Source organism: Pseudoliparis swirei, chromosome 7 (genome assembly GCF_029220125.1).
Source record: "Pseudoliparis swirei isolate HS2019 ecotype Mariana Trench chromosome 7, NWPU_hadal_v1, whole genome shotgun sequence".
NCBI classification, from domain to species: domain Eukaryota; kingdom Metazoa; phylum Chordata; class Actinopteri; order Perciformes; family Liparidae; genus Pseudoliparis; species Pseudoliparis swirei.
The window spans coordinates 6,906,403-6,929,581 of record NC_079394.1 but is presented as its reverse complement, the minus strand read 5'-3'; the positions used below and the strand labels follow the sequence as shown (position 1 = coordinate 6,929,581).

Sequence of the window (23,179 nt, the reverse complement as noted above, 5' to 3'; positions counted from 1 at the left end):
TGCTGTGTTATGAAGCATCGGGGTAATGTCTACTCTATGTATATGTCAATGGCAGAAGTAATGTTTATAATTGTATGTGTTTATGATTATATGTATGCCGCATGAGAATGAAAGTTAGTTTATTGTTTCAATGTTGACACATGAGTTGGAAGCCGGTTGAAGTCCGTGACGTTGCTTAAAGCAGGAGAGTGACATGTGGGACTTTTATTGTGAAAAGGAACTTTCATCACACAGCTGACCGGAAGTAATATTGGTCGCGGGATCATGACGTTTGACCCGGCTATTTTATGACCTGTTTTAATACCTGTTTACGACCTGGCCGTAAGCCAACTAGAGTGTAGCATGCTGAACTGACCAATGGAACTAACTTTCAGGATTAAGAGGTGTGGATGCCGTTACTAATAAATACGGGTGGAAAGGGTGAGTTCATTCTCTAGACGGTCGGAAGGTTACAAGACAGTTGCCTATCAGCTACTTTGCTGTTAGTCTGTGGCGTAATATTCCGGTCGGCCCGACGATCGTAGCTTCAATTTACTGCTTAGACTTCTTGCCATTAAATATTGTTAAACGTATCTATCGCATTCAGATTCTCATTTTATATCGAGCACGGGACCTCCAGTTTGATACACCATAATAGCAGCCAGTCGGACTTTGCTTAGCTTAACATAAAGACTGGAAACTGGGGGAACCAGCTCGCCGGGCAAAGGTAACATAACAGTGAAGGTTGCAGGGGAAAAGCAAAAAGTCCAGAGAAACACGGCTTCTGGCACAAAGGTAGGCCTTTTAACCTCCCTTTAAAACCACTATGGTTCTACATTTTAGTTGTTGTACGGTTGGTTATTCAGTGAGCTTAAGCTTTAAATTTGATTGTGTTACCTTTGGCTGTGGCCAAGCTAGCTGTTAACCTGTTCGGCTCTGCACTAAGCTAAAGCGGCTGGTAGCTGCAGTTACATATTTAGTGTACAAATAAGATGGTATCAATCTTCTCATCTAACTCTCAGCAAGAAAGCGAATATGCCTCTTTCCGAAATACTTCTTTAACCCTCCTGTTACCTTAGGGTCAATTTGACCCCATTCAATGTTTAACCCTCCTGTTACCTTTATATTTACTGACATATTTTACCCTCGGGGTCAATTTGACGCCAGCAATTAAAACCTCCAGAAAATTATTAGAATTAATATTGTTTTCCAAGTTTAAGTGTGAGGTACTTTATGTTTGTTTGTTGACTACCTAAATAGCCCTTTAAATATATTAAAAAGTTGATATTTCTTATATGTTTGACACAGTGAAAAACAGCCTGGGGTCAAATTGACCCGAAAGAACACCGACATTAAACATTGAATGGGGTCAAATTGACCCTAAAGGTAACAGGAGGGTTAAACATTGAATGGGGTCAAATTGACCCTAAGGTAACAGGAGGGTTAAGGAAGTAGTGGCTTTGTAAAAAGACAAAATAACATACTTCATACATATTAACCCAAACTGTTATATTACCATCACTAATACAGTGTGTTCCATGAGATTATGGCTGTTATGACTGCATTAGGACCTGCTTTCCTCTGCAACCACACACACACACACACACACACACACAATCGTAATGCTTTTAAACGACCATTAAACTGGAATGACTGCAAATGTGAGGAACTCATGAGTGCTATCTAGTAAACTGACATCTTGGCATTTGTTTCTCTACGACAGTGCGACAACAGAAAGCTCAGCCAGAGCGTGGCGTGTTACATGTTGAACTTGGACCAAATTCACTTACACAGCCAAAGTAAACAATATTCTCTGTAACCCAACACTGCCTGCTGGGATGCTGGTTGCGTTTCAGACTGATAGAAAACAATGAAGAAAATCTTACTTGACTATTGCAGTGCGGTTCAGAACATGCAGGTTGAGAACGCCGGATGATTGGTCTGCGGTGTTGCTGCTCACAGATTTCAGGAGTATCGCCCATACAAACAACTTCGCACTGGACACTGCTTCCTACTGTCCTCAGCAATACACCTGCCATAACAAAGAAGGTTGCGTCACACACCCAGTTGCAGCTACTCACAGTCTGGTTTATGGAAGAAAAAAACACCTGGGGCAGATTGTATTGATAGGCAAGGTAGGAGACTGCCTGTGGCCCTCAGCTGAAAGGGCCCCAAAGCATTTAAGATTCACAATGCTGGTTAGATATGGAAATTATTGAAGCATGTTACTATTCTAAGACATTGTGCTGTGTCCCTAACAGATACATGTTTCTGGTTATGTTTAATATTTTACTCACAAAATAAAACAATTACAATATAATGCATTATTATTCATTTCACCATCTAGCAGTATCTTGAAAGCTCCCCCTTGAACAGACGTTAAGTAAAGGTAAGTACATTGAGGTGAAAATGCCTCTCTTTCACTCTTCACACACAGTCAACATGTCAATGCAGGTATTTTACTGTGCAGTAGGCTACACATAGTATAAAACCCATACTTTTAAATAAGTTATGAACAGTTTTCAGAACATATCTGTGATTCAGTCAGTTTTCTCACACGTGCTCATATCTCGATGGAACACGGTGGCTAACAGCTGACCGTGCAGACAGCACGAACAATGCTAACAACCATGACAGTGGTTAAGAGTTCAGAGTTAAAATAGTTAAAAGAGTTCATTAACCTGGGGACAACCGGAGGGAGCAGGTCCACTTCTACGTGGACTCCTTGCGTCATCAGCAGCGACCGCGCTGTCAGAAAGGGCGCTGTCTCGATTTGCGTCCATTAGCGAACACACGTAGGCTCAGGTGCACTCACTTGTACCGGTGTTACGGTTTAAGAAGCGACCCTGTTAACTGGCGACTTTGAACTAAATGCGTCGGTTGTTGCCGTAGTTAGACAGCTGTTGACAATAGGAAGAGAACACGTAGCTGCCCTCGTGAATGCTGCATTTTTTAATTTGTATTATATTATTTATATATATATGACAGCCAGGGGTTGACTTTCATTACAAAATTAAACTGGCATTCACGAGTACAGCTATACGTGAAAAGTCACCTGTTAACACGGTCGCCTGTTAAACCGTAACACCGGCACCTTTCCGCTTTAGCGGAGTTATTTTGACGGTGGTAATTTGAGACGCAATGGCAGATTGTCGCTGAGCCTACAGGTGAACCACTGGTCCTACAGGTGAACCACTGGTCCTCGTGAACTCCAGTGGTTACACAGAATGTAGCTTTAGAAGGACAACCACCCGCGCTCAGCAGCAACAATGAACCTCAGTCCATGAGCCGAGGTACAGCACGTCTGTAGACGACACAAGCAGCACAAAGCGTTAAGTCTGTCAAACTACGTTTAACATTGTGCACGGCGGCGCCTGCCTCCCAAGATGCAGCGCGAGCTTCGAGCACGCACACATTCAATGTTTATTAATATTGAAGTCAGAGACAGAGCCCTTGCTCCATTGCTGCCTAGAAGTTATGGTTTTTACCGCTGTCTGCTGGATCTAGTTTGCAAAGTAACATTTATGCAAGTGAGTTTGTTGTAAAAATGTGCAAATGATTAACTTTCTCCAAAATAACGTTAAACAACAATTTAACAAATAAAGGCAGATACATGCAGCACTGAATGTGTATTATTGCTTTGGAAACAGTTTTCCCCAAAATGTAATGTATTTTGCACATTGCAAGTCCAAGTGCCAAAATGTGTAGAAATCTGTGAAAAATGAATCTCATGTTTTTTCAATTGCCTCTGTATTAAATTATCTAAATATTAGACAAAACACCATGAAATGTGAAGAAAGTGAATAATCTAAAACTGGAATTTGAAGAAACTCTTTATGGAAAACATGATAATTGTCCCCTACAGAGTTTAGATTTGGTTACACGCATAATAAATTAGCTTCATATTGCTAATATGTTGCTGAAAGACGGGAAAAAAACCCGCCTTTATACTGAGAATAGACTGCAGTGTTCTTATTTAGAGTCAATTGTATTCTCCCGTTTTTGAACATTACACGTCAGACCGTACAAAATACAGCTGCTGTACACCTTATAAAGCCGCAAAAAGAGAAGATTGAAGAAGCATATAATACAAATGAAAATAGTATCATTATAATTTTTGAAAGCACAGTACAAGCATGCAATAGTGTTCATAGATAACAAATATGTCATAAATAAACAGATGTTTAGTCATATCAGATGTATACAACGTATACACATCAAAGCTATATAATCATAAGCTGACTCTATTTTTGAAAAATAAAAAGAAAGACAACAACAGCATTTCTATCGTTTCATGAGGTCAAACACTAACGAAAAAGTGTAAGTGTTACCAATCAGGGCAAATGGGTTTTCTGGTTAATGGGTTACCCTATTCCGGTGTCTTTTGCAGTTGTTGCCAATTGGTGAGTCAGTGTGAAACAAGGTTTATTGTTTTTTGGTAAAGAGCCCAAGGGAATCGGTGTATTGCTGTGGAAGTAATTAACAAAGATACAGGGGTGGCATGAAAATACAGGGGTGGCATAAAAATAATTTCAAGGGAAATGATGGCTGACTTCCCACCACCATCATGAGTCCTTTTTGTGTTTCCCCTTAATGCTGTCCTGGAGTGTAGAGTATTTTTTGTGTACCTACAGTATGTGCAAAGCTATTTATTAGATGCTATCTGATTTTTCATAATGTTCAGCGTTGACTGTGAGGTGGGGATTTTACTAACCGACTGGGGACATATGGCGGTTACCTTTCAAGAGCTGCCCACAAGAAAGGCCGCAACCTGTGTTACTCTGTTCCACTGAAGCTTAAGACGATCGACACATTTAAGATCATTTATATCTGCTCCTTATGACCCTGGCAAAAGGAACTCAGTCTGACTCACAAGTGACACCTAAATCTGTGTATTTTCTGCGTTTAAACCTTTGCAAATCCCAACTCGTATAGTATCATTAAGAATCTTCACCCCTTTTTCGAGTTTTACTTGGTAAGCATCAAAGTTGCATTTAGTTTTAGCTTGTGTTGTAAAAGCCAGATGCTCAATAACAAAACAGAGACACGTTTACTCCTCCTCGGGGGTTGAAAAATAGAGAGAGGAAATATGTTCTCATATAAAATCCGTTTTTGAAATCGGGTTTTAAAGCCAAAACGGCATCATCCTACATTTTGGACGTTGTAGAATTCTGCTATAGTGGTATATCATGTATGGTATTTACCCTATTACTTCATGCTTCCGGAAAAATATGCAGAGACAACAAACATTCACAAGGAGTAAATTTTACATTTTGGCTCAGAGGCAAACAGGAGTTTTTGGTGCGTTCTCGGTGGAATCAAAGTGTGAAAATGGTCTCTCTCTCCCTGCCAGTCTGCGTGGTCCTGACAGGCTTTGACAGACGGAGCTGCAAGCGAACAGACTTGACAACAAGTGCCTACGACAACCATACAACTTAAGGATGCCGTATGGGGAAGTCTTGTGGTCTGAGAGGCAAGACAGAAAGTACCAGGACTTAATTTGTGTCAGGCTATAGCAATGATGGTAATGAATTCCTGCGGTTTGGTTGGACTCGGTGCCAAGGTCTTGAAATTCATGCAGCGAAGATGCATGTAAATTCTAAACACACAGCGCAAGCATTTAATGTATTAAATGTACTCCTCTTGTTCTTTTATGTGAATAGTTTTTTCGATTTTATGTCCAACTGTTGGTCAGAGCTCTGACCACAATCTTCAAGTTCATTATATTCAAGAAGGTTCTCAGGCTTATAGAGGCTGATCAATTTATCCATACAGTAAATGACCTTTTATTGAGAATGTCAATATAAGGATCTGGTTACCTATGTTGAGGGAGAGGGAGGAACGTAATTGCTCCCAGTGAGTGCAGTCTGAGGACTTGATTAGACCTTCAACCACTTCTCATGTTTTTCATTTGTGTGGGGACGACCTTCCTCCTGACTGAAATCAGCCCGGGCTCATTCCATGTCCACTGCTCTCTGGAGATTCAAGCCCCAGTGACTCCAAATGGCTGCTGAATTCATTCTGTTAAGAAGAAAAAAATCTGTTCACTCTTTAAAAAGCATATAGAGTTCATTATATCCAGACCATAGGTAAAAAAGTCTTTATTTATTTATCTCATGACCAGCAGTTGGTTCTGTGCAACACAGATACAATCTTAATGCCACTCAAAGGCTTAAATTACCTAAAATCATACTCTCATTTCTTAATTCACTTAGAAAAAGAAAAAAACATAAGAAACAAAATGTGTATTTCAGTCTTTAATCATATAACCAGTTCAACCAAATGTGTGTGGCATTTCAAAACACTAAACTCTGAATCTTTACAATTCGCCATTCTTTTCTTTTAACTGAAAACACAAGTGTATTTGCATATCTTCCTAATGATATGGTAAAACATGTTGATGGCAGGTAGAGCTGTCTTCTTGTAAAGCAGGTTCTGCTATTTTTATTAGATCAAAGATCTACAGCCACACAAAAAAGAGGGAAAGAGAAAACGGAAATCACAATTATAGCGCTCAACTGACCCACCTGCCATTAGCAAGATGAATTAGTTGGGTCCATGCTCGTGACAACAGCTACAGAGGGAAAATGATCCTGGTGCCTCATAGACCTGGGTTCCCAGACACCACCAGGAAGCAGACAGGGGCGGCTCGGACCCCAGAGACCCAGAGAGAGAGAGAGAGAGAGAGAGAGAGAGAGAGAGAGAGGGAGAGGGAAATAAACAAGATAAACACATTTACTAAGGCTGCGTTTGTGTGGAAGAGTGATAGAGGTTTACTTCTTGTGCAATAAAATAAATTATGCAGCAGAGTGGTGCAGATTGTATCAACATAGTAGCCACACTGGTTACTCTGCTTTCTGAGGTGATTCTTGAAGCACATGCAGAGACATGTGACAAGTCTCAAGGGGTTTTTGATGAATGCAGATGGACACTGTGTTGTTTGAATGCCTCTGACTTGATCACCAGTAAGCGTACAGTCATTTTTTTGTTGCTGGTTTAATCATCATGATAATGTCAGTTTGTCAAAGTGCTGCTGCTATGTGTTGTGCTATTCAGTTGTTGTCTGTGGCTGTAATATAAATTCAATCTGAGCTTGCTTGATGACCCTTGTCTGATGATGTACTCTAAGAGCTAATGCACCAAGAAATGCCTCGTAAAAAGAGAAACAAAAGGATATAATGTACAATTGGTAAAAAAAGAAGAAGAAGTGTATATAGATAATATGTATGACTACGGTGTCTGAGAAAACATATTTTACTCCAAACATGTAGTGTTGTGTCATGTCCTGGAAGAATTGCTCTGGAAAACAGAAAGTTGTGTGTTAGAGAATCAGAAACAGTGGTTCAGACCCAGATGGTTAAATTGTGTTTAGGTTTTAAACCAAAATATCACCAGAAGGCAATTCAAGCATGAATAACCCTTGTAAAATATATGCTTCCCTCAAATGTGTTAATCTTAAATCTTCTGATACCACATGATGAAACTGAGAATACAGCAACATGGTCGGTGTCTGTTGTAATAAACACAAAACGCTCACTTAACCCTTGTGTTGCCTTAGGGTCATTTTGACCCGAATCAATATTACACCCTCCCCCCGCCTTTGGGTCATTTTGACCCGATTCAATGTTTCACCCTCCTGTTACCTTTATATTTACTAACATATTTTACCCTTTGGGTTCAATTTGACGCCAGCAATTAAAACCTCCAGAAAATTATTCGAATTAATATTGTTTTCCAAGTTTAAGTGTGAGGCACTTTATGTTTGTTTGTTGACTACCGAAAGAACACCGACATTAAACATTGAATGGGGTCAAATTAATCCTAAAGCGGGGGGAGGGTGTAATATTGATTCGGGTCAAAATGACCCTAAGGCAACACAAGGGTTAAACATGTTTCCTCTTCATGATCTCAAGTGGTCAATATCTATATGCTCGTCAGGTTTGATGACCAGGGGTGGTAGAATGACTGATGGCATGTAAACTATGACATCATGCCCGTGGGCAGCTTCTCTGAGCGCTGCACCAGTGAGGTCACTGGTCTCCTAATGACTTCCTCGGGGTACAGAGGCAGCCTCCTTCTCTCCTCACTGTGTCCATCCACTGCACGGCCCTCCACACTCCCACTCAGTGCTCTTAATCAATAAGAAACATGACGCGGAATGAATAACATATAAAAAGTTCCCAATTTAACACCACATTATTAGGAAAATGACATCAATGCTTTTAAATAAGTAATGATATACATCCCTGCGATATATATAAGATTAAATGTCTGATTCAGGTCCTGTGAGAGGCAACTGTGTGATGGCGTTTGCTCGCCAAAAATCTGGTTGCTGGACAAATATGTCCTCAGTAAAACCGCCTCACATCTGTATTTGTTCTGCTCTGAATCATAGGTGGCCCAAAGCTGTCTTGATAAATAGCTACTCCAGGCAAGTATGGTGTATGCTCTCTGACACTATAGGTCACATAACCTTGTTGTCGGGACTAAGACTAATGCAATGTGAAGTGTCAAGTTATTATACTGAAACTAGACTGTGGGGCGGAACCCGAGCCACTGCGGTGATAGCAAGAAGGTAAAACAAGGCAAGGTGAATGTAAAAAGGTCATAAAAGGAGGAGATACTGAGCAAATGAGAGGGTATGGAGGGGGAAATATTCAACACTAAGTGGGTCTTGTTGGTAGCGAAAAGGGGCACTGAGGTTCTTGGTAGTTGACGTAAATCATAATTGGCTGCTCCGAGCTGGAGCGAAGCAAAACACAATGCTGACTTGGTAGTCACACATGATGCTAGGAGGGGAATGTGTTTGTTTATTTCAGGAGATCTAAATAATGCAGTAATAATCCTCCTCACCATGTCTCCCGAGCAAATGCCTCAGCACCTGTCAAGAATGTGCGGTATGTTGTCTATTGAGAGAGTTGCAAGAAGAAAACATGTTATTATTACAAAGCCGAGTAAACTAAAGTAATTGTCTGCAGATGGCAAAAACAAGCCACAGCTGTTAATACAGTGTGAAACAAAAGATATGAAATATAAATGTAGCAGCGAGGGACTGAAAACAAACTGCATCAGACCAAAAGCTAATGACTTCCCATTACACAATGTAGCCTATAGCCACGCTGCACTCGATAGTTCATGGAGGAGGCAAAATGTGTTGCAAAAATGTGTTGTCGTTTCAAGTAATTACCAAAATCCAAGCAGCTGGAAGGTGGATTTCAGGTTTGGATAGATTTCAGTGAGATGTACTTTGCTTTCTTGCTGAGAGATGAATGAGAATATTGAAACCGCTTTAATTTCTGTCCTCTAAATATAAAACTCTGAGTTAGCTTGGCCCACTAGTGGAAGCCGCTCGCTTCGCTAGAAAGACACTCACCCTTCTCGCACTTGTGTTGTGCACGCATTATAGTTGATGTTTTTTAGGTAGAAAAAGTATAAGAGTGACCACTTGCCATTTAATTGGAAGTTAGTGTAAGAGCAGCAACTTCCTGGAATCTGAACTTGTCAGGCAACGATAAGGCGAGAACAGGAGGTCACTGCACTATAGAAATAGTCGAGGATATAACGCACTGTAAAACTACAACTCATGTGGACATATCCAGGCAAGTTGTATCACCGTGAATACATTATTTATGCTAAACTAACTAGCTGTGCATGCAGCCTCATATTTAGCAGATAGGTATGAGTATGGTATTTATCATCACATCTTACAATCTCAAAATAAATTGGGTATTTTCCACAATGTTGAATAAAACCTTTGAGATTGTACTCCAATAGAAAGTGAGGGTAATATTGTGCTTTGCGTTATTCACAGGAGTTTGACCACTGGGTGTTATGTTCACCCCAAACTTCCAGCTGTAAGCTAGAGGACACAAGATGCACCGCTTGTATGTTTGAGTGGTTTTCTTCTTATCCCTTGTACTTCATCACTCACCAGAAGCTTAAGTTCTTTATGGATTTTTTTCCGGAAAACGATGTTCTTCCTTCTGAATATTTATTTGATTCTTGCAATTGTTTTGCTTCTTCACATATTTCTCTCTGGGAAAATGTCTGTCTTTTTGGCATCTTTGTGCATCTATTAGTGTATTTGAACACTATGAACACACAGTAAGACACACCTTTTGCTCATTGTTGGGTGTCGTATGAAGTGAGACAGAATCGTCAAGTAGATGATCTTTGGAAATGTCTTAAAGTCAATCTCTTTGCTAAACTCAAACTAAATTGATAGTAGTTAGGCTCCATGGTTGAGACAGTCCAGCACAAAGAGACGAAACACAACCAGTTGTTGTGGCTCACACAAACAAAAAGCCACCCGAGAACACCTACAGAAGCTACACTGTGAGCCATGATCTGTGCTGCTGGAGAGAAGCACTGAAACGGACCGGTACAACTCCAAAGTGGGCTCATTTTCACAATCTAGTTGCACCGAGAACAAATGACTGCTCTCTGCAGACGCTTGGATGTGAACCTGCTGAAACAAAATCACATCACAGGCATCTAGTCACAAACATGTTGTCACTTTAGGTAGACGTGTCACGTTATACCTTTATTTAAAGCTGGTACATCCATTTATTCTGTTGTCTGGTATTTTTATTCAATGACCCACTTGCCAAATCTTGGATAACAAATTGGTTGAGCCGCTTTATCTTTTCTTCCAGAAGTTGACAACAGGATTGGTTGCTTTTGGATGTCAGGACGCATATCCAAGCAAAGACGGGTGACAAAGAGTGAGACCCCGGGAGAGAGAGGAAGTAAACAGTAAACAGAAGCCTGGGTGGTGACAGGACATTGCATTTCCTCTTTAAACCTCTTGGAGAGTGGACACTTCATCACGATATGCCAATAGCATCCAACACTTATATCAAGTAATTCATGTTTAATTTAATTCATTTAAATATGTGTCCTGACATATGTCCTGTGTTAGGTATGAAGGAGGAAAACAAATGTTACATCATTTTTTCCCAGTCTAAGCACCGTCAACCCGCAGATTTCTTCGTCCACTTCTGACGTCGTCACCGGGTCATTCGCTCAGCGACAGGGTCATTTTTCATGCCACGGCTGCTGCCCAATCACAGGTTTAGGGCGTTCCCTTGACTCAGCACTTCTTTTTACTGGCCCTGCCAACCTCATCACATTTTCCATCAGCCTGAACAGTTCTACAGTTGTCTTTGGGCATGCCCTGCCAACTCTCAGCTGACGTACCATGCACCAATACCAAAGGTTCACAGTTGATAGCCACGGATTTGCAGACATATTTTCCTTGACATTTTTTTATAAGAAACAAATGGAGCCCAGTGAGTGTATAGTGTTTTGGGTAAACTGATGTATGCAGTTAGTTGTGATTTAAATTACAAATAACTCTTAAAATGTATATTTGTTTCACTTATGCCAGGAGAAAATACCAGTGAACTTATAATGGACATGGAAATGGAAATTAGATGCTTCCATCCCCTGATGTTTTCATTAAAAGGTGCCAACCATTTTTTTGTTAACCATCAAAACATATATTTACATTACATGTTTCTCACCACAAGCTCTGACAAACACACTGAATGTGTTTCTTTTTCTCATATTTAATAAAATTCAAATTAATGTCGTCAATTTGAATGTAATATGTTTAGTTATTGATCTTTATTCTTTATTGTAATCACCTAAAACCAATGCATGAAACTCAGCTGTGGTAGAGTACATCTTTATGTCGACATCTTCCCAGTTGTTCCAGTCAGAGCCCAATAAAACATTAGTGGGAGTGTTGAGTTTAACGTTTATCGTGTAATCTTTTCAGGGTGCCATGTTTGCATGATGTCAATGCCCCTGCCCAGCACAATATTTAATCATTTATACAAATTACGCACATTAACATATCTATTTAAAAAAAAAAGTAAAAGTATGGATAAGGTATGAATGAAGGAACAATTTTTAATCAAAAGCAGATGCTGCACCCCTATAGATCAAATGAATTTAAGAGCTGTCACGACAATCAGTTTTATATTATGGTACTTGAGTCTTTAGTGGCTTTATATGAAATGGTGCTCCGTAGGTTTCATCTATCATCTGCCTCGGTGATTTGCACCTGCTTTGTAGGTTCAGTGACTGATGATACGTTGGGCTCGGTAATGAAGTCTTTGTGAAACCGAATTAGAAAGGTCCAAACATTAAATAAATGCAGCCACTGATTTAATAAAGTTACATGATGTATATATTGAATTTGTGTTGTGCAATATGTGTATGTGTGTAAGAGACAGACAGACACAGAAAAAGACAGATACATGTCCTGTTTTTGAGTATTTCTGGTTGCTGTTTTCTATTTCCCGTGACTTGGTGTCAGTTTATTTGAGCATCACAAAGGAAGCCCCCTGCTTGCTGACACGCGTCTGCTAAGAGGTAAGGCAAACATCTGTCTCCTGTCACAAGCCTTCACATGCTTGCTTTTGCCCAACAAGCTACGATAAGCCACCATCAGTTCAGAGAAAGCAATCTTTGAGCACCGAAATGGACGAATGGGCTGAAATGAAATTGCAAATGAACTTCTCAAGACGTAAGGAGAGGTCGGATCAAATGTTAATTAACTCCACTGTTTTAAGCTCAAAGGCCACTCAGGACTCATCTCGTAATAGAAGTCAGGGCTGCTGAAGAGATCAGTGCAAGCAGTCTGCGGTCCATTATACTCCTGCTGAGTAAATCAAACTGCTGTACACTCTCATGCTCATGGCTTTATGAGCGTCTCATGAAGCAGCTCTTACAGGAGCTAAAATAATTATACAGAGCGACTGGTCCACACACAAAAATCACATAGCAAGCAGACCAAATCTGTAAAGGGGAATCGTGGATTTAAAAATATATATTTCACAGTCAACTAAAGTAATAAAAATAAAAAAATCACAATAACAGTAAAGCATATTATCTAAGATCAGCATTGCAATTTGATAGAAGCATTCTCAGCATGGATTAGATGCAATATGGAGTAAGAAAAAATAAATGTAAGGGAATGAAAACCAATTTGAAGGAATTCACTGGTAGTCGGGATGAATCATAAAGCACTGCTGGGTTCAGTGTTGTTGCTTCAAAGTTTTTTACATTTTTTGGTAATAGTGAATAAATGGTTTAATACTCACGATATAGTTGTAAGCAGATATCAGTGTTTATTAATACATTTGTCACAGGGATAATTCCTCTTCCTCTGGGCATCCATACAGGCTAGTGAATAAACAAATAATGAAGGATAATAAAACAGTAATGATATGCAATATGGCCGAGGAGAAGATTGTCTTATAACTGCGTACTTTTGCATTAGTGTGTGTATAAAGTTGCTTTCTATTAAATAAACTGAACTGAATCTGTGTGTTCCTCATACAGTATATAGATCCCCGTCTTTGATCAAGCATTGAAGCTATACATGTTGAATATGTTCTTTTAGAAAGGAGTACATCTTAAGTAGTTATAGACATCAATTATGTTTTAAGGGCTTTGTGTGTATATAGAGTCGCATTTAAGAATGAAAAATATGCCAGCTTCAGCATTCCTGTTTAAACCTCCTAACAATTTAATTTAGCAGTTTTTATTACATTGAAATATCAACATCCTCTATTGAAATATAATATACCATGGTTATGTGAACAATGCACTATAAGCTATAAATCAATCTGTGAAAGTATTACATTTGATATTTAATCTAATATGAACTCTACTTTAATAATATAAATGATATATTTCTCTAATTTAATTGGCACTAGCTATGTGCGTATTGCTAATATATTTTTGGATTTCCATATTTAATGATGCATGCTTTTCATGGTGAATTTTACTTAGAAAATGTTGTCTTTAATGAACCTTAGAACAATCTCTAATAGGCATAATCTCAGAAAATGTAACTTCGTTATTTAAAAGGTTCTTGGGCCAATTTTGCTGAGTGCAGTACTTAAAATCCAATAGCTGAAGTCTCGGGGAAGCAAATGTATCTATTTGTAATAGAAGAATGAGCAGATAGATTGTAATTCAAACGGAAGGGTACATCAGTACTGGACTTGAAACTGCAAATAGTTTCATAATTCTTTTGAGAGTGAATATGCATGTACATGGACACCTAATATTATAAGTAGAGAATGGCCTTAAATAGCATTAAAATGAAGGAAACTAGCTTAGGCAGATGCACATCATGTTAACTAAAATAATGCTGAAATGTTGCCAAAATCTCCCTCAAGCAGAACTCAATAATTATCATTAATCATTAAAAAAATAATGCTATGCAAAGTAGTTTACAGTTTCCTTTTTTGATCAAATGCACTTGACTCTTAATTTAATTTGCTCTGAAAAAAAATATCTCCATGCATTTGGACATGTGTGGTGTGTGTGTGTGTGTGTGTGTGATATCAGGATGAAGATATGATTTCCAGAGAAAGGTGTTCGATGAGGTTCTGCACTGGTTGAGTGGACAAATCTGCTGTCTCGGGAAACCGTCTGTGCTTTGCGCTTGAATTAAACTCATGCTACAGTGTTACATCTCTTTTCTCTCTTTCCTGTCGATGTACACTGGTGTAGGAATCAAAACAAACAGTAGACATGAACACACACACACACACACACACACACACACACACACACACACACACACACACACACACACACACACACACACACACACACACACACACACAGAGAGACGTTTAAATTAGCTGCACATTGTGAGTGGTGGTATAACACTCAATGATTCAGTCAGAAATCCATGACTGAGACACGAACACTGGACTCGAGGCCGAGGAGGAAGACAGGAATGAAGAACTCGACTGAGAAAATGAGAATAAATGGATGTCAATCTCCATGTGGAATTGGTAGCCAATGATCCATTAAGGCAGCCTTTCCACAACAGACAGACCAAAAAACCTGAATTAGAAGTGCCTGACATTTCAGTTAATTGCGCGAACCATGTCAGCTCCACAGTACACACCAGGTTAAGTCTCAACCTTCTATTCCCCATATGAAGCAGGAGCAAAGGCCGATAGCAGGGCATATAAATGCAGGGATCACTGCGTGCCAATGATGCTTAAATGACTTGAAATATTTGCGTGAATTTACATTTGATGAATGAGGAAATAAAGAAAATGTAAATAAGCACAATAGAATTGGTTAAAAACATGAACATAGATGATGTTATATCATTGAAAAGGGGACCGAAGAAAATTATGAGACAGCAGATGTACAGGCTTAAATTAATTGGCGATCTGTGAAGGAGCCAAAGGTCAAAGCCCCTCCCACTGACTCAACAAAAGAAAGCACAACTTGCTGTCATGAAAGCAAAAGGTTTATTCATGTTTGAAATTACACAACTACCACAAGGAAGACTTTTCAGTCCAGGGTGTAGTCTGGTTAGAAAGTAACACTAAACATCTTTAATACATTAGAATCACTGCCACAAATCATTTTTCATGACTTTTTCAGTTTCAGAATCACATACAATAGAAAAGAGAGAAAACAAGTTTTGAACCCTGTTGAACAGAGCTGGAAATGTACAGTTCTGAATACTGAAACCTCTATGCATTACAGTTTTTATAGTGATTTTCTTTCCTCTTTTTTCTGCATGATTTAGTAACAAGATGAGCAACATTCAAAATGTTTTTTTCTTCTTCCATATTTACAACAGTTTTACTGTTTGGTGTTAAGTTATCAACAATGTTCATCGCACTGCCTCTTAAAAGCCACAGACCAACAACTTCTTCTTAAGTCCCCCCTTCGCCATCTCGTTCTCATGGTATTAATATTATCATTTTCATTTTTTATTTTTGTCATTTTACGTTGCAGTACAGCAACAGCATTTTATTAAAAGATTAAAATATACATTAGATTACATGGAGGATGTAGAGTTTACAGTGTTCCAGGATGTAATCAAAATAACAAAAATAAAAACATTACATAAGGGCAAAATAATCTATGGTGGTGATATTGTTTAGAGGTAGTAAGTGAGCACTCTAAGCTACAGAAATGTTGGAAATTATTGTATTTTTGTGAATTTGAATGAGGTAATAAAGCTGTGTTTTGATTTGTGGGATGTATAATTACTCTTGAGCTATATTATGTACAACTTTTCCTGTGTAACGGGGCCTGCTCCTGTGTGCCATGAATGATATACTGTGGGGGATTTGTTGATAAGCAGTACAAAACAAATGTTTACATATGTACATACTAAACATCAAATGATAAAATATGGAATGGTGTCATGTCATAGTCAAGCAATCAATTATACTTCTTTATGTTCCAGAGTTTGAATAGCCATTTCCTTCTACTAATGTACACGGCTGTAAGGCAAAAATAAATCTTGAAAGTAACTACAAAGCTGCCATTGAGCTGTCAACAGTAGCATTGTTGAGTTGCTGGACAAGATTGCAAGCACATTACAGTCAAAGAAACAGCTGCTTTAATCTATGTATTGTAAGCACTGAATGAAAACCCAATTATCAAAATGGGAGTAGTAATTATAGTAAGAATCAAACAAATGGCTGCATTTAAAATGTCAAATTAAATGTGAGTGTCATCCAGTACTTTAAGTTCAGAGGAGCTAATTATCCTGAAAGTTTACTGAGTCTCAGAGAGCTGTTTTCCATTTGTACATGTGTGTGCTTACCCCTACGACAAACAAATAAGAGCACGGTGATTACATCTGATTTATGAAGACAGAAAGAAAACACTGAACGCTCAGGAAGCATGATGTCATCTGTGTGTGGCAAATTTTAAGGTACTGGACAAACTGATCTGTTGTGAAAAGTATTTTTTTCTTCTTCTTCGTATATCCTCTGCAGTCAGTGAGAAGAGTCCATGCCCAGCTCGAGGCGAAGATGCATTAATAACGGATCAATTTGAGGTATCGGAGAGCACACTTCCGGGTCCTTCTGTCGGAGATATTACAGAAGACGGAGTCGTTGCATCTTGCCATCCCCCATTAGCCTGGGACACAAATGGAAGAGGTTGAGATTACGATCACGTTCTCTGCAATATGAGCGTGGTACATTTGTATCCCCAAAATGTAACACAACACAAACTAGCTTCTAATGTGTCAGCTGATATCAACCTGTTTTACATACAGCGTGATAAGGCTCTGCATTACAGTAGCATCAGCATCTTGAAAAACAAATTTGTCTCGTGTCCCGACCAATCGGAGCAGTCCCTGGAATCAGTGTCTAAGCAGATTTCGGCAGCGGCCGACAGCTTGTCGCTACATATTTTCCTGTCAGTCAAGGAGAGGGAGGGCTCGGGTCGGGTGAGGTGGGGGAGCTGAGTGAAAGTGACAGGGCAGGGTCTCTCCAAGAGAGCCGGTCTTAGCCAGCCTGACTTTGCTTTGCTCCAGGCATGACCTAGCCTTTACTGGATCCCTCTACGTCACCACCAACCACGCTAAAGGTTAGTCTATGCTAATATATCTATGTGGGACTTCAAGCTTTGCTGCTACACAATAGGAGCTTTGCCACACTTTGACTTATTCAAAATATAATCTTTGTTTCTATATTTAACGTATTTTGTTTTCCGATTCTCTCTCGTCATGGTTGCTCAGTGCCGTCAGTTGCTGTTTTAGCGGGGATCATGCTGAGCTCTGGTGAGCCAGTAGGCACAGGTCTCCACGGCGCATGGAAGTGAGAAACCTTGTGAGAAAGTGAAACACGCTTGATCCTGGTAGGAGCTGACATGTCTAAAGAGCTTATAGCAATAAGGCTTCAGCAAAGCCAACATGACACCAAAAAGCATTGAATGCTGGCAACAGCCCCCACCATTTGTTTACATCAAATATGTTAATTCTTTTTTTTTTTTTGCATAAATATATCAATCATGTTACTCAAGTAACACTTCTGTAAATCTAATACTTTATTTATGATACTTGAGTTTTAAATAATATTAGACTGTAAATATGCATTCCTTTTACCCAATGGGCATAATGTTAAGAGAAGAAATACTGAGGTCCTGGGAGAGAGAGATTTCTCTCTCTCTTTTCCTTTCCTTTCTTCATCCTTCCTCATCAACTAAATTCATCTTTACTCTGATGGCCTCAGATTGTGAGCTGCTTTGCAAAAATGAGCCATATCAAACCTCATCAAGGAAGATGGAATTCATGTCTGGAAAAGGCTGCTGAGATCACATGTTCATATTTTATCATGAAGATAAGGCTATGGAATACACTGGGAGGCATTTCAAAACAGCAAAATGCAACAGATACCGTGTGGAGGAAAAGAAAGTGTCTGTTTCGTTATCTCCTTTTTGGTTCGAGTCACACAGAATTAAAATATGTTTATTAAAGTAAAACTGTAGATTGCTCTGTAATGCATTTTATTAAAAGAAACTTTTATTCATATCAGGTGACAAAGTGACAAAAAGTCTGCTTTGGGAACGCCATGTGTATAATGCAATATAATGTACCACGCCTTCATAAGATAGAATGAATATGATTTAAAATATAACCGTGCAGCATATATGTAACCGTTAAGATCTGTACTTACAGTTAACCCATGTGGACTATACATTGTGTTCCCCCGAAGCGCATCACTGTATCCTGCCGTCTGACTGATAACATGGCGCAGAGTATCCACCTGAGGGGACAGACAAGGTGGACAAGCTGGTCAACTCGCTGTCTCAAAGCAGGTCAACACTAACTGTAAACATGCTCAGAGAAGCAACAGATACTGACTAGTGTGAAATCACAAAGGGAATCCGGAGACAGAGCATTTGTAACGCAGCTAATAGAATTTCTAATGAAACAGCAAAGGCACACTGACATTACAAGCATGCTCAAAACGAGTACATCTTCTCTACTGACTATGGAATAAGAAACAAAAGCATTCGTGACAATCCGAAATCAAACACACTATGTATGTTTTAACTTGTAATCATGAATAAGCATAGGTGTTTTTTGTTGTACATGTGTGTCAGTTTGTGCAGTTGCGTTAAATCTACAACACAAAAGACATCCACAACAGACAATAACAAGATGAGACAGGAAGATATCAATATCAAATACAGGAGAAAAGGGGAAAACACAGAACCAAAAAACCCAATACCAACCAAGAGTTCAAGTCAAAGCCCAATGCGTTCACAAAATGCTTTACTTAATGAGTTTGTAATAGTTACCAGGAAATTGCTTTGCGGCATGATAGCAGTGCGGTGGGATTATATTTTGGCTGCCAAAATATTCCATCCAAAGCGAAATAGTCAGTAAACACTTTATTCAATCGGAGGTTATAGAAGGCCTCGCTGTGGTAATTTGAACTGCCCCTCGTAGGAGCAGCGTGTTTTTTTTCTTATTTTCTTTTTCTGGGTCAATGTGCTTCAGACTGCACTGTGGATGGCTCAGTGCACAGGCAAGACAAGGACAGCTCTCTGCACTGGTAGTCAGGAACTGTCCCCGATTGTTGATCCTACCTGTGACTTTACATTGGCTCCGACTTGTGCCCCTTGGTAAGAATCCCCATTCAGACTCTGCATGCTCAAGAACATGTCCCCAGAGTTTGGGAGGTTAAAAGAACCTGAAGAACCTGGAAAGGGAGGATGTAAGTAGCTGAATACATGAGAAGGCTATAAAAGGGAAAGCACAGGCACAAACAATGCCGACACACACACACACACGCCACGCACGTGTCCGCATACACACAGACCCAACTCAGGCAGACGAATACACTGAAGAAAGACTCCCATGAAGCAGGCAAATACGAGGCGAAGGAGAGAAAGGAAGGGAAGCAAGGAAACAAACAGAGAGGAGAGGAAGATATGCAGGAGGACTGAAGAGGATCTATTTTCTTCTCTTTTTACAAATGCAGTAGACACACAAATGAAATGAAAATCACATGACACAAGGGGGAAAGGGGGCCAGTTCTAGATGTGGTTGGTCGCTTAAGCTCCCAATTGTTCCACATCACCTACTTACAATCTAACGTTGGCAGGGAGGTATCACATGGTAAATGACAAGGACAATAAGAAGCTTATGAAAAGACCAGTACCAGTAAACAAGTTGGTTAAAAGAGTGTTTTTGCTCTCTGCAGAATCCAGCTGAAACTCTTCATCTTTCATCTGGAATCCTGGGTGCAAGAAAAAGGGACCACTTGATAAGCTTCCCACATCCCGATGCAGGTCAACCTAGTCCACACTCAGCATTACATTACTCATTAAACTGGACTAAACATGCCCTCCTTTTAGGCTTCCTCTTTTCAAGTGACTTCAACATGAACTGCATACAATGCCATTTTGATATAATACTATTACTCTCGGGTAAAATGCTCCCAGCAATTATGTGTCATTTTATTTAGCACAACAACAAAAAAAGCACTACCATTCAGTGGGACTACAGACATTACAAGGGAAAACAAATCCCACTGGCATCCTTCTGAATTCTTTTTTACATTTATTTTTATTTTGCCAAAAATACATGTGTTCTCGGTTCACAAGTCAGGAACGCTCTCTTTATGCATGAGTTTGCTTGGCATCAACTGTCTTATAGACAGGAGACACTGTGATCCCCAAGCTGGGAGCAGAGCCTGTCACTCTTGCCTGCGTGAATCGTGCATGAGAGAGTGAGGCAGGTAGGCAGCAGGTTAAGGGCTGAGACGGAGGGCAGATCTCGGCTCGTCTATATGCAGGAGTGCCTACCAGAGTTAGGTGTGGTAGGGGAGTTGGCCTGGCTGTTCTGCACTGCAGCGGCTGCAGCGTGTGCTGCATTTACAGCGGTCTTGGCGGCATACAGGTTGGCTTCTTCCTGAAACTTGCCGATATTTTTCTTGTACCGGATCCTTTTGTTGCCAAACCAGTTGGATACCTGTGTGGTAGAGCAGAGGAGGAGGAGCAGAGGAGTCAGACGTCAAGCAGCCACGACACCGAGCACTGAGCAGTGTGATTGTTTCAAGATGTCATGTTTGGGTCCATCAAGTACCCAATTCCCAGCCCCTGCGGTAATGTCCGCCGGGTACACAAGCTAATTAAGCCATAATCAGGAGCCACTTGTGTCTTCTCATGGATGGGAGCATGACATGCTCTCAGTTCTGTCTCCTGACAAAACTAAAACACAAGGGGATCCTACTGCACAGGCACTTAAGTCAATGTTATATATATATATATCTATATATATATATATGACATGATACAAATCCTAACATTTCTCTCTGTAATACATGTTTACCCTCTAAAGAATGCTCACAGATCCCAGATCAGTGAGTCAAGGTGATTGACACTTTATGCAAATACAATGACAATTAGTCAATTTAAGTGATTCAATATTACAGGGCAAAGTAATATAAGGCAGCATGTCAAATTTCACATTAACAGAAAATGTATATCTGTGTTCAATATTTGAATACAAATAGGATTAAAGCAGCCATAGCACTTTATAATCTAATAAACAATCTGCTTTAATTAATGGCAGGCCTGGGTAGCTGCACGTCAGTGCTTTCCTTCTTTTTTTAAATATCAGAACATTAAAACAGCAATGAAACACTTCTGTGTGTGTGTGTGTTTGTTTGTGTTTGTGTCAACATGCATGCTCAGTGATCCTGAAAGCAACTTCTGTTTGTAATTCTCAAAAACAAGAGTTAGAAGGTGAACACCTGCAGACATGTGAAGCGATAAACACAGACTATCAGGCCAGTCAGCGTTAATTGATCGAAAGAGCGAAATAAAATATATCTCTGAAGGCTGGAGGAAGAATTGACTTTAAATAAATGTCTGAAAGTCAGATTTAGAGCAGTCGGAAATGCTCATTTTGTTGAATCAGTCAGACGCTGAAAAGTTGTATGAGGGGTGAACCGTATGTGTGAATGCTGGCTCTGCAATAACAGAGGAATAATAATGACATGATGCTTGTTTTTAATGGTTCTATAAATTAGAGTGTCTTGTCGCTGGGCTGCTGCCCCCCTTTCAGGCCTTGCAGCCCACGGCTGGACCAGCCAAAGAGCAGCTGCCCCTAATGACGCTTTATTTAATTTCCACCCATGTGCTTAAATTTTAATATCCCCAGCAGCCCGCCAATGCTGTGGTGTAAAAATCTGACTGGATTTGCAGGACATCAGATCATTTCCATCCTGCACGTCTCTGTGCTCTAAATCTTTAATATCTAGGCAATTAAAATTAATGACCATTCAGGCGAGGCCCACTGTTGGCAGGGTTTCCTTGACATCAATTGTTTGATGGGTTTACCTAGAGGTTAAACTAACAAGCAAGGTTTAATTGGAAGCAATGAAAGCCCTGGCCATCATCCTTTTTACTTAACCTGCTTATAGTGGATTGTAGGGCCGAAGACAATGCAATATTCTCACTCTTTTAGACGGCTCACAAAGTGCCGACAACCCCCCTCAAAATCTTAAAAATGTTCTTTTCAAAAGCTCATCAGTCTGTTTGATTTAACTAAATGTTCATGCAAACAGTGTATTAAACAGAACTACATGTATTACAATGTCAGATGGGGTGTTTGCACATGAAGACATATTTGTATCATTAAGTATGAAAGTTGACAGTGGTAGATAGACACTCTTATACCGTTCTTTAACCAAACATCACAGTGATACATGTATATATTACAGTTTTATATGAAAATGGGATAATAGCACAAGTTGAATCTGCGCTCGTCCTTTAATATGAAGTGTGTTATGACTGTATTCGGCCACTATATGGTGTTACAAGCCTAAGTCTTCAAATCCTCTGGACGGTACGCCACTCTTCTCAGCCCCAGCACATTTCTCTCCTGCCCACTGAACTCTGGCGTCAGTGATTCTCGGGTTCAGCTAAATATTGAACAAATTCACAGCACTGTAGGTGTGGAGCACAACCCAATCGACTGAACTAATTCCCTTTTATCTTGTGGCAGGCCATGCATTCAATTGACTCCTACGTGCGGTGAGAGCCAGGTTGTGAGATTGAATTACCTGACATCAGCAGCCTCAAAGGCAGCAATTGTATAATGACCATGCAGGCTCCTTGCAAGAACACAATACCACTGCCTTCATTGCTGCCCACTAGAGAGGCCGTGGAGCTGTGGTTAATAATTCAAACTATTTCACCCTATTTCAGGTCAATGCTCCTCATAAGTCACTGTAATGCAATGCACAATCCGTCTATGATCCCAATATATCTGAGATTACGATGCCTGAAGCTTTCAATACAAATACAAAAGGTGGTCGCACTCGCTGTGGTACCATTAATTATACAAGCCACATTAATAATGAACAGGAGCTCAAGTCTTAGCTTC

General features: G+C 39.8%; 1 protein-coding gene across 6 annotated transcripts in view; it reads right to left on the bottom strand.

The window, feature by feature from the left end:
- Positions 1-15,256: 15,256 nt before the first annotated feature.
- The window catches only part of pbx3b (pre-B-cell leukemia homeobox 3b), a 59,101-nt gene continuing 51,178 nt past the window's right edge, over positions 15,257-23,179 (bottom strand). For 2 of the 6 annotated variants that reach the window (XM_056418169.1, XM_056418170.1), the window contains 5 exons: positions 20,593-20,758; positions 19,947-20,024; positions 19,372-19,484; positions 18,453-18,542; positions 15,257-16,911 (listed from right to left, as the gene is read on the bottom strand). In XM_056418169.1, the coding sequence (XP_056274144.1) occupies positions 16,819-16,911; positions 18,453-18,542; positions 19,372-19,484; positions 19,947-20,024; positions 20,593-20,758 (540 nt within the window). In that variant the 3' untranslated portion in view covers positions 15,257-16,818. The remainder of the gene's footprint in view (positions 16,912-18,452; positions 18,543-19,371; positions 19,485-19,946; positions 20,025-20,592; positions 20,759-23,179) is intronic. The other 4 variants (XM_056418171.1, XM_056418172.1, XM_056418173.1 and 1 more) reach the window with 2 other exon arrangements.